Here is a 17,215-nt window from a genome sequence, read left to right as displayed (position 1 = left end):
ATCCATGCCTAATTGATTAAACAATCAAGGTTACGATAATTATTGCCCTAAGAGTAATTTAAGCAGATCTATCGGCTACCTGTATACACTATCGATCAGACACCGGCAAGTTTTAATGCTCAATGGATTTCGAAGCTGAAAAATTTGTGACCGAAGGCATTTATCTATCTTATTCTCGTTCGGTGCTTGGCGTGATGCATAATGATATTCATAAAAAGAAACTCAGCTCACAAATGCCAATTGAAGATCGTCGTCTTCTATACTTCTTTCCTTCTTTATGTAAGCAAGGTCTATGATGGTGTTACAGGGTACAAGAGTTAAGGATATCTTTCGCGTTGTCGGCTTCATTCTGATAATTCAGTTAATAATCATACCCATCACTCGAACCTGGAGCTGGCGCGAAGGTAATGTTTGAAAAAATATTTACTGCTCATAAATATTTGTTACCGTAAGCTCATCGATCTAGTTGATCTCTCGTTCATTTCGTATAGATGAGTGCAAACTATTTGAATTGGCAACCCAGTTCAAGAAAAACCAAACGGATTTTTATGCTTGGTTGGATGTAAAGGTAATGATTGTTCAATAAAGTCCTATGAGCCACAATGTTGTATGTGTATTTACATTCCCTAAAAGCCCACAGCAACTGCAGTCGATATAGGCAAAGCATACAGAAAATTAACTTTACATATGCAGTACGTTACATAACTCAAAAGCTGAAAAATTTAGAGCACTACCTGTGGTGAGGTTCTAAAGTTAAATTTTTTCTATCTCTTTTATTTGTTGGTTGGTCATATAGCCCTACAGCACATGAAGATCGACCATCTCCTGAATACGAGATAACCAAACAGATTGGATATATCCTGCGAACACCTAAACTTAGATCTTTGTACGATACGATTTTACAAAATGACGGGAAAACACCTTTTTTCAAAGGATGGTATTACTTGTGGACGAGACATAAGTTATCTTGTTTGGCAGCTGGTATTATCATTACCGGAATCGTATTAGACTACTTACGACAATTGGATGCCTATTTCAAGGAAAAAATAGTTATTGATGAATTTATGAAGAATGCTAAACTGATGGCACAACGGCTGGATGACAATAATAGCGAAAGTAATGAAAAGTCACGACAAGGCCGTCAAAGAAAGCAACGAAAAAACACTTCAACACCATTGACACACAAGAGCTTCATTGATTTAGGCGATAGAGTACTGGCATGCGAGATCACAAAAGATAAAGAGATATTCATATTAAACGAGAAAAATGAAAGACTGCCATTCACTGTCTCCAATGTTTTAAAAAAGCCAAGTATATGCCATGTGCGCGAGCTTTTCAATAAACAGCAAATGATTTAGGCATACGTAACGAATAGGATTCCTTTGTACAAACTTGAACTCCATGAATGATAGAACTGTGAGGCAATATGCCATCTATATTGACAAAATAGAGCGCTTTGCATAGCGAGCAATAATACTGTGATTGACATATTGACGAATACGCTCTGTATCAATCTGCATTAGAATACGATCAGTTCTCAGAATTAACTATCTCATTTTCCGGTGATAACTCACTGTCATCACATTCTGATTCGATTCCAACGCGAAAGCATACGTTTATCCATCTATTAGAAAACTGCTATTTAGGTTCTTGCTTTTATTTCAACGTGGTACAATATAGTGTCAAATGGAGTCGAATACTCAAAATGTGATCTATAATCATTTACTAGATCAAAAAATTAACGGCATACTGTTGATCATCATAATTAGCAGTTTACGTTCCAGAATAGAATACGTTTATTGTTAAGTCGTGTTAGTTCAAATCACAAGATAGAAAACACACACAGTCGTGCTATGCATAGAGAGAAGACTGCTTTTTACGAAAGACGTACGCGAGTCATCTTGAATGATGTTTACAAATCGATGTTTACCCTCTTAAACTGTGCTCACAAAATTGATCTACTTTTGCATGGCTGCTGCTTCGCTTAGACCACAATGCAAGTATTCTCCTTAATTTCCAAATTACCACCACTCCACATTTTCAATCCACGACACTTTCAGTAGAACTTACATCAATTTAAACCTGAACAAGTTTTTCTTGCATTTCCTTTCCCCTTTCCCTTCACCACCAAGTCTTTATTTTCCTTTCCTTTTCTTGCAAAATGGAAACAGATACCAACGAACTTGGTCTATATATGGCCTATGGTGCCGTTTTAACTATGGCTGTGATACCCATCTACGCTGGATCACTAGCTTCCGTCAAGGGAATGAAGAGACCTACCAATGCACCCAAACAACCTGCATCTGACAATCCTTTGGATGATTCCGACGATGAAGACGACACTGTGCTTGAAAGCCTTTCCAGTGGAGATGCTTACTTATTCCCTGTCATTGGTTCTGCTGTTCTATTTAGCATGTACCTCGCGTTTCGCTATTTGGACAAGGAATATATAAATTACATCTTGACTATTTATTTCTCAGTGATGGGCTGTGCGGCTGTAACCAAGGCATTTTTGATGGTGGCAAGAAAGACTCTTCCCATGTGTCTTTTGAAGCATGTCGCAAAGTATAAGGTTACATTATCCAAGAAATCAAAAAGTAAGTAAGAAAGAGAGGGCGGAAAGGAAGGGAAGGACAAGCCGCTCCACTTGATGCGATGAGGCTATCCTAATTTCTTAAACATCTCGCAAAAACACAAACAAAATTACTGACATGATGATCGCTCGCTTACGTAAATCGATACTTTTAGATATCTCTCATATCAGTTTTACCGTGATTCATGGTGTCCTCTTGCTAGCATCTATTGGCTTAACAGCCTATTACAGCTATACCAAAAATTGGATCGCATCCAATATTTTCGGTCTTTCATTCAGTATCAATGCCATCCAACTTCTTTCGTTAGATTCTTTCAAGACAGGCATCATTTTGCTTAGCGGCCTCTTTGTCTACGATATCTTTTGGGTCTTTTATACCCCTGTCATGGTATCAGTCGCTACTAACTTTGACGCCCCTATCAAGCTTCTTTGGCCCCGTAATATCATCGAATATGTTACCTACTTCATTCAGAATCACAGTTTGTTGGCAGAAAGTAAATTTACTATGCTAGGTTTGGGCGATATTGTAATTCCTGGTATTTTTGTCGCATTATGTCTTCGTTTTGACCGTCATATGTCGTGGAAGCGCAATCCTGTGGGTCCGTTCCGTACAACTAACTTTCCCAAGCCTTACTTCATTGCCAATCTGACCGCTTATATCTTTGGCTTGGCTTTGACTATGTTTGTCATGCACGTGTATAAGGCTGCCCAACCTGCTCTTCTGTATTTGAGCCCTGCTTGTATCCTGTCCTCGTTGATCACAGCAGCTGTTCGTGGTGAACTGAAGGAATATTTCGCATTTACTACTGAAGATGAGAAGGAGAAAGATAAGAAGAAGAATAAGGAAGAAATTGACGATAAGGTGAAGGAAGTCGAATTATTCGAACAAGAACAACAGAAAGATTCAATGAAAGAAAATAATGATACTGAAAGCGTCGAGGTAGAAGAGGAAGACGACAATGTAGCTGAATCAACAGGCTCTGAGAATACCAGAACAACAGCAAACAGTAGAAGAAGAAAGTAAGGTGACAAAGTCGAAGTTCTTAATGCTTGAATAAGTGATAAAAGTTATCCGTTTTGAAGTCTTGTATGAATAAAAGAAATAAATGGTTGCTTTTTTTATTCTGTCTGTTTGAGATAATTCGGTTAATAATGTTTGTAAATTTGTTACAAACATGCAGTTCGTAGTTGCTGGTATAGTATCTCAATCATTCAAATAGATCCTAAGGAAGGTTCTTTTCAAAGCTGCTCAACAAAGCTGTCACTTTGTCCATACCTAACCGATTTGTCTGTATTATACAAGCAGACGATATAAACCAGCAGAAACACAAACTGTAGTATATTGAGTTGAAGACATATAGTTTGTGAGAAGTCAAGATTACATCCGGCTTTTGCAAAGCACAAGCTCCCTGATCCCTTTTACCTATGCCTGTTACGCCTAATGCTACTGCTTTCTTCCTTGGTGGACCACTTGTTACCGCTTTTTGTAGTTGTACAGCTTTGCTTATTGAAAAGTAGCCCGCACTCAAAGCTATAATACCTCCAGTCATTTTGCACGGCGTGCAATCTTGGCCAGTTATTTTGTTATTGTAGCTATTGCTCGCTGCAGTTGACATATCTATTGTTGGTAGCTGCAAAATTGTATGTTACTTTTCCAAAAAAAAAAAAAAAGAAAGGGGCGTGAACAAGATACTGGTATTGTTACATTGTTATTATTCGAGGCTTCCTTATTGAGTGATCTCAAATTCTCAAAGAATTTCAGTTTGCATAATAAGCAGTTCTTTGCTGATCCATCGGATCCTTCAACATTAACTGCACCAAGATCTTTCATTTCATTGAGTGAAACAAAAATCAGAAAAATGTATTTTTTTTTTGCTAGAAACTCAGAGGAGACAAACTGTTGAACGGCACCAGTCATTGATAAAAGTATCGAAAAACCGCAGAAACTTGGAGGGTTGACGCAGTTACTTGACAGAATCACAAATCGTGTCAATCCTCACTTTATTAGCATTAGCGAAAGAATAAAAATTTCTAAACTCCTTTCTCTTTAAAAGTTATTATAAAAGTTGTAATGCCTAGTACAGATCGAATGAGTGAAGATGAACAACTCAACATTTGTAAAAAGATGTTTTACGGAGGATTTGCTTTCCTGCCATTACTTTGGCTGGTCAACTTTCTTTATTTCTTTAATGTTAGTAGAAAACCAAACGCTTCCAAAGAGTTGAAAAAATGTAAGTTTTAAAAGATAAAAATTACAATTTAACAAAGGATCAAATCATCAAGCCTTCTCTTGGGTCAACAGACATTTATCTCTCTCTTTCTGGATGCGTAATGTGGTTTATCATTTTAACGACATGGTATGGTGTCTTTGTGAATAAAAGAATAGGTTGGGGTCTGATGGCGGATCGAATTACTGTGGTGATACCGAAAGGGCTCTAAAATAAGTTTATACTCGAAGCCCGCGATAGTTTCTTTTTGTTTGTTTTGCATTAAACGCTGAACAGCCAAACTCTCTTCACCGACCGCTTGAAAAACTGCTACAAATATAAAGCTTGTTGTCGTCCATTTTTCTTTTTGAGTGCCTTTTTTTCTGCTTCTTTCCTCCTAATATACGGCCAATAAAATATAATAAAATAAGCCGAATCAGTTATCGCATCTGTACAGTTACCTTCATTTATTTCGCTTACGAAACAGTTAACAGCTGCCGTTATTAATAGTCGAGTTGTACGCTCTGATTAGACTTTTCCAATACAACATTATGTCTGTCTGTTTTTTCTGTGGTTCAAGTAAATTCTCACTGTATCACATATTGATAGCCACATCACTAACGGAACTTTTTCATATTATAACCATTGAAAACTGATTCTTTTCTGTAGCAAAGCATAAGTCGAGTGATTGTGTAAGAACTATTCACATTGACATTTATCCAAATTTGTTGAATTCATTAGAATTTCTCTCGCTTTAATGTACTACAGCCTCACTATGTTTCAGACACGAAAAGGTACCAGCATTTCTGGTTCCCAAGGCCTACTGTGGCGTTTACTTCCAAGGCAGCAGCGGTTGCGAGTAACAGACGACTTTTTACAATGAACTATTCAACAAATGTCAGTCTGCTGATATCGTAAACCAGAGTCTTACCTATTTCAAGCACAAGCACTTACACCTTTTTAAACTTCTTCTCGTAACCATCAGCAAAGGAAGGTTATTTGTTTCTGGATATTCCTGTCACTGCTTTTTGTCTCACACTGTTTCAATTTCTAATTTAAATCATTCAATAATTTTAAAGCAAAACAACATTTGTCAAACACGTTTCTTCATTGTCATTTTTTACCCTTTCAAACTTTAAGTTAACGTAGTAATTTCAGCTACTCCCGCTCACTCACATACACGGATAATGTCAGCCCTTCAGCTTTCAATTTACCAATGACACGTTATACAAGTCTAATAAAAAAGAATATATAATTGTATAAAATCGCGCATTATAAATAAACAGTATTATCTCTCTTTTAGTTTAACTTTGGGTTTTTGCATAAAGACAGTAACATGATGCAGGATAACTAACGATAGTAGTGAGAAGAATCAGTTGCAATTTTTTCTCCACTAATCTGTTATTTGTCATGATTGAGGAGTTATAGCAAAAGCTAGTTTCAATCACGTACCTAATCTACGTCAACACTGAAGGCAATAACTACGTAGATACCGAAAACAAAAGTGAGAAACTACACACTGTTACATTAAAGTTTATGCGCGATTAAATCTAAGTAGCAGAGTTTAAGCATGAGGAAACATACTTAATGCTTAAGGACAAGGTCGAGCTTTCTATTTTTGCAGTCAATAATAGCGCATGGTTTGGGATCAGAGGTTTATTAAAGCAAGAGCATTCAAATCTAATTCTGATCAATTCTTCTAAACATTTATTGACTGCCGTAGTTGAAAGATTTAGCTATTCTGTACGGTACGGAATTGTTAAAGAAACTAACCTCTGTTAACAGCGCCACTCTGATAGCAGCCTGAAATAATGCTCAACATAGCAACTGAAGCAATGTTAAGACGATGCAGGACTGTTCAGACACTTATATCTGTCTTGTGAATATAGATGAATTTGACAAATGGTTGAGCTTACTGATTACACCTTTATCTTTTTTCCCATGTCTTACAAAATGTCTTTAATATACGTTACAACATGCAAAACTACCATGGATCAAAGCTGATCCGAAGCTTATTTACTTTTGTTTTTTCTATTGCCGCAAGTTAGTTCTTATTGCGGGAAAACCCCCAATTTTCTCATCTTTCCACAATCACATTCAAACGGATAACTCGGGGATAGAGTACAAGTCTACGATGCGAAGAAATGTTGAAGCTTATCAAAGAGTTTTACTAAGTCAGAATACCTAAGAATGTCTAATCATCATAATGGCACCATTTTTGTCAATAATGTACCCGCAACTACTCAACTAGCTTGATTTTGCCCCCTTTTTTCTTCTTTTGACAGCAAAATTCTCCTGCGACATTTTTAAGTTTTTATTTTCCAATTCGGTCATGATATGAATCCTATCATTCACCATATTTTCCGTTTCTCACTTTTTCTCCCTCTAACGTAATCGGAAAAATGCCGTCTTCGATACAAGCAAACACGAGTTCATCAACCGGAAAGCTTTGGAAAGACAAATTTCTGTATCTCAGGATATGGTGCAAAATTATAGTACTAGGCCTGAACATCCTATATATAGTACATAGCAGCAGTTTGTTACATACGACATATATTAGTGTATATGCTTCTTGATTTGGCTCAAATATGTTTGAATTGTCTGATAGGTTCAAACGTTCGAAAATGCTTACAACGCCAGCAAGGCTATAGGTAAGAAAAAAGGGGAGGGCCGTGCACGGTGAGAGAACTAACTAGATCAAGTACTTACAGAATGTGACAATTTATGCAACAATAGCTATAACTAGCACAACTGCCTCTAGTAATGGAGACACACAAATGCAAGATGCACTCTTATGGCAGAATGTAATACAGATAATAATGAGTTGTTTATTGATGCTTTGCTTAATAGGAGATATCACTGTTTTGACAACTGTAAGAAAAAGCGACTTGAGAAGGTTTATGTTCCTGATTATCGTGTCACAGAATTTGACTTACTGATACACTACAATATATAATCTTTTTACTCATTATATGGCTCACAGAGGAAGCTATCAGTTGCTAACTGGTATTGGAGGCCAGGTCTAATTTTTTGTGGGCTAACAGCAGTTAATGAAACTATCATTCTCAGTGATGCTCTCGTAAATTCTGTTACCATTTTTGGAAATTGCCACCAGCGACTTATAAGCACTGAACGGACATTCGAACTGATAGACGAAATTTGCTATATGCAAATGAGTCTATCCTTTATATTTACGATGGGCAGTATGATAAAGGCTATCTCATTGAGTGTAAGTGAAATGCAAGCTATTTTTGTAGCTTATAATGATTACTAAGCATACTGTTTGTATAAATAGATCGTATATGCAGTTACCGCTTATTTCCAAAATCGAAACACAATTCACGAACTAAAAAGGGAAGCTTCGACTTCAGATATGCCTTTAGAAAACATGACTAGCTATTATAGCCAATACTGAGCTTTGTTTACCACAGATGAAGAATAAGAACCGTACTCAATTATAACAGATAGTGCTCTTTTGCCCATTATTTATTTCAGGATTATCATACTATGTACAGTTTTCATTTTTGATTGAAGAAAAAAAAATGATTAAATTCATGCCATCCTTAATATCATCTTCTGCGTTCGTCGTCTCGTCTTCGGTAATCCCTTCTTCGATCCCTACTACGTTCTCTACTACGCTCTATACTACGTTCTTTAGTACTATTATAATCTCTATCCCGTTGGCGGTTATAGTCTCCTCTGCCATCCATTCTGCTACTATTACTATTACGTTCCTTTCGTCGATCATCTTCTCCTCTACTACTACGATAAGCTCGATGATCAATGGACGTTTTTGACCTTTTGGTATCCTTATTTCTACTTGTGTCAAACACCAAGTCATAATCATCTCCACGGGTATGTTCCTCTTCTTCTCTGTAACGTGTTCTCTTTTTCAAGTTTTCAAATCCACCCATTGTCTCGGCATTTCCTCTTGTACGTTTAGCGATCCAATCTTTATGTAATTTTGACACAGACTGTGAGAAATCAACATGAATACGGCGATCATCAATTAAAACAGATTGCATCTTGAAATACGCCTAAGGTGCCCGAACGAACAAAAAAAAAAAGGGACGTTAAAAATAAAGTTTCCCTAATTTATTTATTGCATTTTACCTCTTCCGCATCTTCTTTGTTTTCGAATTCAATGAAAGCATAGCTCAAAGAGTCGCCCGTTTGTCGATCACGTATGATCTCACAACTATGTATAGGTCCAAATCGAGAGAAAATCATTTCTAGATCTTCGTCTCTCGTCACTGGGTTCAACTTACACACAAATAGAACGTTTTCTGGCGGTTTGACTTCAGCAAATGGTAAATCACCGATCATTTCTAATGTAAGCGCATGGGCTTTTGCTTCTTTCTCTCTAGCTTTCTCTTCTAGTTCTTCTGGGTCACCCATATCTTCAATAGCCTCATCATCAGCAATCCTCATCGATTCCAGTTGCTCTTTGGTAGGTAGCGGTGATGCGTCTGGAACCTGCAAGCCTTCAGGATCAGGAAATGGGTCGTCTAAAATCACTGTATGCTTGATACGTATATCACGGAATGGCCGCCCCTTTTCATCACAAAAGGCGTCATTGATCTTGTCCAGTACTTCAAAACCCTCGGCTACCTCCCCAAATAATGTATATTTACCATCTAAATAGTCCAAATCATCACCTAATGTTATGAAAAATTGACTGCCACTGACACCTCCACTTTCGATTGTTGCGTCTTGAGCCACGGCCATCGACACTCTACCGCGTTTATCGTGTTTTAGTTTAGGATTGACTTCTGCAGGAAAGTAACGCTTTGCAGGATCGCCGCTCAGAATGCCATAGATGGATTCACCTTGATCGCCTTTACCGGTAGGATCACCGGTCTGTGCCATAAAGTCTTTTTGAACGTTAAAAAAGGGTGCAAAATTGTAATATTTTATTTTACAGAGTTTTAGAAAGTTGAGTGTTGTCTTGGGACATTCCTCTGTGAACAGATCAATGACGATGTCGCCTAAGGAGGTTTCTAACAAGACTGACTATTAATATGTTTGGTTAGCAATTTTGTTGGCTTTTTCTTTTCCTCTAGTTTAACAGCAACACTGCCTTGAGAATAGAAGAATCCATCGTGAATTATAATGCCTCTTACCATTTTTCACCGACTGTTTGTTAGGTTGAATAAGAATGAAAATCACTGTGGAAAACGTGTTATTTGAGCAATAGAGCATGAATGGTGAAATCGTTGTTGATAGTCACAATTTTCGACAAAGCCTATTGGTCTCGGTCCCATCGAGAGGAACAGCCAATACCATCGATGCCCTGATCGTGTTTGATTATGATATTTTAGCAAGCAAGCTGTAAGTCACTGCTCCTTTTTATTTGGCGTTTATTCTGCAAAATAGATGGAATCAAGGTGCATATAGCATAATGTGAAGAGAATCGTAACGCATATTAGACAGAAAAAGCCAAAAATAGCTTAAGATTATCTTTGATTGTGTATGTACACATTCGTCACTTAATACTACAGTCTTTTCGGTTCAGATTCGGACAGCGTTGAGTTGATGTTCAGATGAAACGAATAGAAAAATTGGGAATTTGAGTACCATATTTTTGGATATAGTTTTGATAAAATGTAGACTTATTTATCAGTAGAATCTTTAAGTCTCCCGTCGAGGGGAGACAACCACATTCGATGTGGCGCTTTGTGATTAACAGCAAAATGTACTAGGTATTTCTTGGAATTGTAACCAAATTGCCGCCAAAAACATGATGACTATTTCGAATGCTATTTGAGGAGGACTTGGTAGACCCGTTGAATTTTCTCGAATGTAGCTGTCTCCACTCGAGGGAGAACTTTTTTTTTGTATTTTTTTATTTATTTTTTTTTTTTTTTTTGAGATTATTTTATTTGAAAAAATAAAATTAGTCACACATCGCTGAGGCGTGGGACATGGAGAGGAAAAGACAAGCTCTATCATGGGTAATTAGTCGAAGGCAGCCGCTTCCCGCAAGGGCTGCAAGGAAGACAGACTCAATGAAATTAAATTGTGTGCTTTACTAGAGACGGATGGGGGATGAAAAGGAATATCATGGAATATCATTCGAAAGAATGACGTCCAGATAGCCCAATGGATACTGAACCAGACGGTGAAAAATTAAGATTGTTCAGACGAAGGTGGTGATGGTGGCGTGTGTAATCTGAGAGCGGCAGAGATGCTTTAAGGATCAAAGCAGAAGGACGGGAAATATGCCGCGAGGCCTTCTTGCCATATCTGCCAGCGTAGAGGGCAACTGGTTATGAAATGTTCGAACATATCAATATCATGATTACAAAATCTGCAGGTAGCAGATGAAACTACCCCTATATCTGCTACTTGTTGTATTCGGCTGTTAGAATAAAGCCTAAACGCTGAAGCCAAATGAGGCCAAAGGGCACTGTTGGCCAATCGTCGTAGTAGTGATGTTTCTAAATCCTGATCTGGGTCGTCGGTATCTATAGAAGAGCCTGCCCGCAATCTATTGACGTAGGCTTGAAGTTGCACTGTAGAATCTATGAGTACTTGGCCCAAAGATGTGAGTGCAAACGCGATTTCACATTATATTCTCCTGGTCGCTTCATTATGATATGGTTGGTGGATCGATTATGGAAGAAAAAAGTGTTTGCGACCATCTTGGGATGCAAAAGAAATCGGTCTGAGACACTTTCGTAAAGCATCCCAATCTAACAATTGATCAGTCCAAAATTTATCCTATGACCAGTATAAATATTCCCAATAAAAAGTCCGAATTTTTCTTCAAAGAGTCTGAATTGAAGCGAAAATACTTAATAGCGTCTTGGCCATACAACACGTACACTTACAAAAGCCCACGTCATTGACTGCCTTAAGATACACAACCGCTTACAGCTTCCCCACACCATATCTGACCCCATCTCTTTTTTGCTGAATTTGTTACCCACCAGTCCTTCAAGGCAACACAAAATACGGTGCCACGCTTGGACACTTCGATGGTCCACTCTGCAGCTAATACTATCTGAAGTTGACTACCTCCAACATAATAAAGAGCCTCAAACACCGTCAGAAAACCTATGACAGCTACTCTTGGATTGGCTGTATGCGCCCTCGATAATGACACCTTGATCGTTCCGTTATTCCCTAGTTTGCCTCTGATCATCTTCCCTTTTTCCTTTGTCCCGTTAAAGGTTTTTTAACTCCCTCACACTTTCCTTGAACCTCCCCGGGCAATTTTGATAAGTATTTATTTGTGTGCTCATTAGGTAAAATTTAATTGTAATAAAATATCTCTTTAAACGTAATAGAGTCTTGGGGCCTAGCCCCCGGTGGTGCTCTTTCCAAACCAACGATTGCTGGTTCGATTCCTGTACGCCGCTGATATTTTTTCCAGCTTTGATCCCTTTCTCTCTGCTTCCTAGGGTTTTTTAATGCCGCTATCAAGGTGGTCCTCGGTCGGTGTTGGTGTTTAAACAAGTTATGAATAATTGCGGTGCCCGCCCAGGCTTAATTAAGCAAGATCCCGAACCGCGCTCAAAGTCTTAGCCTATCAATTATAATGATTAGTTTAGCCCCTTCCCCCTCCCCCCATTTAGATAGTATGCTTTTACGCCCACCACGGCACCCTGACTGACACTATGCATCGCCCTATTCTCAAACAATCGAGCTGCCCCGGGCAAGTTAGACAAGCTTTAATATCTCGTGTCCATTGGGCTTTAAAATGTCTAATAAAAATCCTTGTTTACACGTCTTGCAATGATATTACGACCGTACAAAAGCGTCACTCGCAAGTTTAGTTTCCATTCTTACCCATTGGCCCCACGGACGGCGGTTACACAACATAGTAGTACTAAAGTTGTACCCAGATAGAAAAAAGTAACGAAAGCACCTCTTATTTCAATGCTTCTTATCTGACAATTTCCTACAATCGGTATATTTCCGTCTAGACTTAGGAAAACTTTGAGTAGATGTAGCCAAAGATGTACGTAGATATTATTTTTTATTTATAATAGCAATGATATACAGTAATTTTTAAAACAATCACATGAATGATCGCGACTAACATTATGCATGTACTCATCAGCTAAATTATTCAATTCTATAAAAAGAATGTAGGTCAGCTTTGTCCTGTGAACCTTTATAATTCCCAACAGTTTGTGCGTCTAATTTAAGTTCGTAAAGAACTGAGGAAGGTATAATATACATAGACAGTATAGGAGACACTTCATTGGCTACCATGAAGATTATGTGTGAAAATATGATGCCGTTATTTCTTTTCCTTTTCGTGATGAGGCTGATTTTTTACTTATGAAAAAACATTGCTTATCAAATTATACTTGTTAGATAGTAGTTTTATGGACTCAACTCCGATTAATGCCTGTTAACAATGCAAAACAAATATTTATAAAAGCATCATTATTCCTTTTGATTTTTGCCGGTTTTATTCTTTTTTCTTCCAACATATCTCTACTGATTTATATCCAGTGCATTTATTACCAATGACCTTCACTATTACTCCAATTGTACCTCCTCCTCAACAGACAGGCGTTGATTTCGGTGTCATCATTGAGGACTTGGATCTCGAAAAGATTACCCGTAAAGTACAACCATTAGGAGTGAAAAATTATATTGCGCACTCAGCAATTGACACATCCAATTTTGCTATCTTGATCCTATAGCCGAGGATTTTGAAAAGTTATTTGAAGCAGTTTATACTCATCAGGTTGTCGTCGTTCGTAATCAGGGCCACGTCAAACCTGAGACCCAATATGAATTAACTAAGCGTTTTGATCCTCATAATCTGGACGTATACGGGCATGCATCGATGCACCGCGCTAAACAATCCGTAATCGCTCGGGATATCTCACCTTTACCTACTTGCCCTCAAGTTCAGCTACTAGGCAATGGTGTTGTGCGTAATCATTATGGTGTTGATGAAAAAGTATTGAAGCACCCTAGTCATCTTGTTTTCCATAAAGATGTGTTGACTCAAGAGCAAATGGATGCTGGACAAACGAGATTCTATCGTTGGCATATGGACGCAGCACTGTACAAGTTGAACCCACCCAAAGTAACTACATTATTCGGCATAAAAAATCCTGTAAGTTAGAGATTCAATTGAACTTGTAGTGTATAATTTGGGCGGTCAAAGGTAAAGATATGCAAAATGCCTAACCACATCTCGTTGTCAATGTTCATACGGATATAGGAGCCTAGACGTGAGATCGTTCGTTATGATGATGGCACAGATGATCAGTTAGAGGTTCAATTGGGAACAACTGCTTGTGAGTTTTATTTTATGTATTTACTACTAAAGGAACTAATACAGAATAAGAAATGGTTGATTAATCACAAAATATTGCGATTGATTACTTGTATTAGTCATTTCCGGTCAAAAAGCTTTTGAAATATTACCTCAAGAACTTAAAGAACTAGCTTTCAAGACTAAAGTGAAATATGCTGCTCATCCTTATTTATGGATGTCTAAGGCAAAGGCTCATTCAACAGGTTTAGGCATGGTGTCAGAAGGTAAAGAACTCTCGAAGGACGAATTACCAGAGATTAATGAAGAAGATATCAAAATTTATCCCATGGTAAGTTCATATTTTTCGTTTCTCTCCATATACAAAACGCTTATCTTGAGATATCTATCGTCTACCATAAAAATAGTTGTGGAAAAATCCTGTAACGAACAAAATTCATCTACAAGTTCATCCTGCTGCAGTGGAAGATCTCATCATTGATGGCAAGCCTGTAGGAGATTTAAAGAAAGTGAGAGAATTATTGTACAAGTTCCAACGACCGGCTATTAGTCCCGAAAATGTGTTTGCTCATGAATGGCAAGACGGCGACTTTGTCATCTTCCATAACCGTGGTGTGTTACATTCAGTTGTTGGCTCGTTGAAAGACACTGATGAACGAGTATTCCACCAGTGCAATATTGCTAGTGCGGACGAACCTATTCCTGTTACTGAAGCTGATTTTGCACCTTATCTTGAAATAAAAACAGCTGCATAATTTCAATATGCGCACAATTGTAATCTTTAACTGTTGCTAGCATATATTTAATCTTCTGCTTTGACCAATATTCTTGAACTGAGGTTGGTGTTGTGAGAGTCTAACCTTCTATGAAAATTATGTGTCATGGTAAAGCAATTAATTTGAGACGGTTTTATCAGGGCACGTTTCTGGTAATATTTGTGGGTTCGATTGCAAATGTGTTGCAGTTTTCGTTAAAGAGCAGCTCTTTAATCCAGGTTGCTTAAAACTGTGGACTTTTGCCTCTTCCAAAAATTCTACCACGGCATACTTATTCCTACAATGAGCCCATTTTTGAGTTATAATAGATAATAATCATACTGTTAAAACTACTGTCCATGATAGCTTTTGCGTTTTCATCCAATTTTATAGTATTTTGCTATATTCAGAGCGTTCATTTTTGATCGGAATTTATATAATATTCATCAGGAAATTTAGAGCTTATATCGTTGATTGGCTTTTTTTTTTGTTCGCAACTTTCTTAACTCACGCGCAGCAATGGTGGCTTCATCTTATGGAAGAAATATTAGAACCCTTAATAGTTGTTATAATGGTACTATACGTTCAAGAGAGGATAGATGTTTCATTTTTTGGTAGGGTCAAACTCACTAACTTTCGTTCGATGTTGCTAAAAAGTCGGGCGTAGGTGCATTACTTGACTTTATAAAAATTGGGTTGATATACGCTGCCTTAATGTTAGTTATCTTGGTATTACTAGCGATATGGATGCTTTTACATGTTTGTGTTAAAACTGTAACTGTAAGGCCATGAAAAGATACTAAACCAATCAATCTAGAATGAGACGTGAATTTCCTTTTTCCTCGTTAGCAGAGATTTTTCAAAGTAAAATGCATGGTTCACTTTTGCTATTCTGAGACGGAAATGCTGCTATCAAAGTCTCAATGATAAAGAAAAAAGCAGCCGAATAACTCTTATGATTTTATTGTTGTAAAAAGCAAGCCCATTACAAGTCTATCTTCTTTGTGTTCATAAGCGTTAGTTTGGCTATTTGCCTACGTCTAACTGCTACTCTCCTTGCCCGCTTTGAATAGACGGTTATCTAATTCTGATTGGCGGTTGAACTGAACTACGCGTTTGACGCGAACCTGAAAATTACAATAAATTCTTATTATTCCTTCCTTTTTCTTGCTCTATTTCCACCAGCTCGTCCTTCTTTCACTTCAATGGCTGAGCCAGATGAGTTTGGAGATCTCTTACTTGATGACTATGACATTGATACCAGCAACAATAACAATAAAAATGATCCAGGAGATTCCAATTTGGAAAATGCTGATGAGCAATTGACACAAAGAACTGCAAGGAAAAAGAGACTTGATGCTGATTTGTATAGTTCTTACTCCCCTTTTTGACTTGACAGGAAGTGCTGCTTACTCATAAGTTAAGTATCTTGCTTTTCAATAACATATAGATTGCTCAGCCCTGAAGGTTTACTTCATTTAAAGAGTGAAAGTCAAAACTTGCGATTCAAGGGAAAAGGATTTGAGGTAAATAGCTCGGAAAGGGAACTCTAAAGTTTTGACTTCTTTCTTGAGTCATCTTATACTCCTTCCGTTGGTTTATATGACTTCTGTATCTAGGACGAGGATTTGAAAAAGTTGATCACGTATTATACAGTTTGGGCACACAACTTGTATCCAAAACTGAGATTTCAAGATTTTACAAGAAGAGTGGTGAAGCAAACATCTAAAGCCAGCGTCAAACTTCAAGTAGAGCAATGGCAACAAGAATACAGAGAAAGACGACAAGTTAGAAGGGATATAATGAAATCTATGATGGATAATACGACGGATTGAAATTGAATGATCCAAAGAGAAAGTAGACAAATAGAATGAGAAGTCGTATGCGATGATAGTCGCACGTAGGGTTATCAGAGGGAATTATTGACATCCTGTTCTGTATGATTAACTCCAAATGCCTTATTATTTTCGAGAGTTGCTATTATACAATTACATGCAAGAGTTGGTATCTTATTTCAGTTAATATTTATTCAAATTATTTTTAAAGTATCATACCATATGATTGATGTTGATCTCAAGCATTATTAGCTTTACTTGCTACTTCTGAAGAATGTATTACAATATATCAAAATGCTGTTTAACATCAATTTTTCTATGGGAAACTTTCTATAAAATATAATGTACACTTGATAGGCATGGCGATAACCGGCCTGAAAAAATTGATATTTTTCAAGCGCCACGGTCGGTTCTGCGACGCACTCATCGCAAATCACCATAATTATCATCAAGCTATTAATTTCAAATTGTTTTTGATTTTTTCGGCATGTTGCTTCATGCATTCGTCAAATTCGTTAGGTCCGCTAGACGTAGCATCCTCTTGCACTTGCAAGTTTTCCCATCCAATGGTCTCGAGT

The 17,215-nt window shown here is 37.5% G+C and overlaps 9 protein-coding genes across 9 annotated transcripts; 7 read left to right on the top strand and 2 right to left on the bottom strand.

The window, feature by feature from the left end:
* Nucleotides 1–295: 295 nt before the first annotated feature.
* BDF20DRAFT_913709 (uncharacterized protein) lies at nt 296–1,358 on the top strand (the record flags this gene model as incomplete). Its single annotated transcript, XM_053084103.1, has 4 exons — nt 296–404; nt 492–568; nt 634–692; nt 797–1,358. The coding sequence occupies 4 exons, from the start codon at nt 296–298 to the stop codon at nt 1,356–1,358; spliced, it is 807 nt and encodes a 268-aa protein (XP_052935664.1).
* A 754-nt stretch (nt 1,359–2,112) lies between these two features.
* On the top strand, nt 2,113–3,700 carry BDF20DRAFT_874460 (signal peptide peptidase-domain-containing protein). Its single transcript, XM_053081267.1, has 2 exons — nt 2,113–2,597; nt 2,749–3,700. Exons 1-2 carry the CDS (start codon nt 2,162–2,164, stop codon nt 3,615–3,617), a joined length of 1,305 nt encoding a protein of 434 aa, XP_052935663.1. The 5' UTR covers nt 2,113–2,161; the 3' UTR covers nt 3,618–3,700.
* Nucleotides 3,701–3,816: 116 nt separating this feature from the next.
* BDF20DRAFT_836190 (uncharacterized protein) lies at nt 3,817–4,511 on the bottom strand (the record flags this gene model as incomplete). The annotated part of the gene is made up of 2 exons (XM_053078932.1): nt 3,817–4,224; nt 4,299–4,511. The coding sequence occupies 2 exons, from the start codon at nt 4,509–4,511 to the stop codon at nt 3,817–3,819; spliced, it is 621 nt and encodes a 206-aa protein (XP_052935662.1).
* Nucleotides 4,512–4,682: 171 nt separating this feature from the next.
* On the top strand, nt 4,683–5,032 carry BDF20DRAFT_821812 (putative gamma-secretase subunit pen-2; the record flags this gene model as incomplete). The annotated part of the gene is made up of 2 exons (XM_053077642.1): nt 4,683–4,824; nt 4,896–5,032. The coding sequence occupies 2 exons, from the start codon at nt 4,683–4,685 to the stop codon at nt 5,030–5,032; spliced, it is 279 nt and encodes a 92-aa protein (XP_052935661.1).
* A 2,208-nt stretch (nt 5,033–7,240) lies between these two features.
* On the top strand, nt 7,241–8,256 carry BDF20DRAFT_563166 (uncharacterized protein). Its single transcript, XM_053075753.1, has 4 exons — nt 7,241–7,451; nt 7,537–7,673; nt 7,784–8,029; nt 8,096–8,256. The coding sequence occupies exons 2-4, from the start codon at nt 7,578–7,580 to the stop codon at nt 8,213–8,215; spliced, it is 462 nt and encodes a 153-aa protein (XP_052935660.1). The 5' UTR covers nt 7,241–7,451; nt 7,537–7,577; the 3' UTR covers nt 8,216–8,256.
* Nucleotides 8,257–8,266: 10 nt separating this feature from the next.
* Nucleotides 8,267–10,419, bottom strand: BDF20DRAFT_874435 (peptidyl-prolyl cis-trans isomerase-like 4). The gene is made up of 3 exons (XM_053081266.1): nt 9,924–10,419; nt 8,914–9,813; nt 8,267–8,837 (listed from the first exon to the last, which is right to left on the bottom strand). The coding sequence occupies exons 1-3, from the start codon at nt 9,924–9,926 to the stop codon at nt 8,370–8,372; spliced, it is 1,371 nt and encodes a 456-aa protein (XP_052935659.1). The 5' UTR covers nt 9,927–10,419; the 3' UTR covers nt 8,267–8,369.
* Nucleotides 10,420–11,631: 1,212 nt separating this feature from the next.
* On the top strand, nt 11,632–11,865 carry BDF20DRAFT_821577 (uncharacterized protein; the record flags this gene model as incomplete). Its single annotated transcript, XM_053077623.1, has 1 exon — nt 11,632–11,865. A coding segment is annotated over one exon (234 nt), but the record flags the coding sequence as incomplete, so codon positions are not given.
* A 1,081-nt stretch (nt 11,866–12,946) lies between these two features.
* On the top strand, nt 12,947–15,161 carry BDF20DRAFT_563110 (uncharacterized protein). Its single transcript, XM_053075752.1, has 6 exons — nt 12,947–12,977; nt 13,129–13,380; nt 13,464–13,885; nt 13,994–14,069; nt 14,167–14,378; nt 14,455–15,161. The coding sequence occupies exons 2-6, from the start codon at nt 13,284–13,286 to the stop codon at nt 14,800–14,802; spliced, it is 1,155 nt and encodes a 384-aa protein (XP_052935657.1). The 5' UTR covers nt 12,947–12,977; nt 13,129–13,283; the 3' UTR covers nt 14,803–15,161.
* Nucleotides 15,162–16,007: 846 nt separating this feature from the next.
* Nucleotides 16,008–16,637, top strand: BDF20DRAFT_836185 (replication fork protection component Swi3-domain-containing protein; the record flags this gene model as incomplete). The annotated part of the gene is made up of 3 exons (XM_053078931.1): nt 16,008–16,168; nt 16,253–16,328; nt 16,422–16,637. 3 exons carry the CDS (start codon nt 16,008–16,010, stop codon nt 16,635–16,637), a joined length of 453 nt encoding a protein of 150 aa, XP_052935656.1.
* Nucleotides 16,638–17,215: the final 578 nt, after the last annotated feature.

The sequence above is a fragment of the Mycotypha africana genome (assembly GCF_025528875.1).
Source record: "Mycotypha africana strain NRRL 2978 chromosome Unknown BDF20scaffold_6, whole genome shotgun sequence".
NCBI classification, from domain to species: domain Eukaryota; kingdom Fungi; phylum Mucoromycota; class Mucoromycetes; order Mucorales; family Mycotyphaceae; genus Mycotypha; species Mycotypha africana.
Note: the sequence above shows the minus strand (reverse complement) of the source record. Positions and strands in the feature narration are given on the sequence as shown.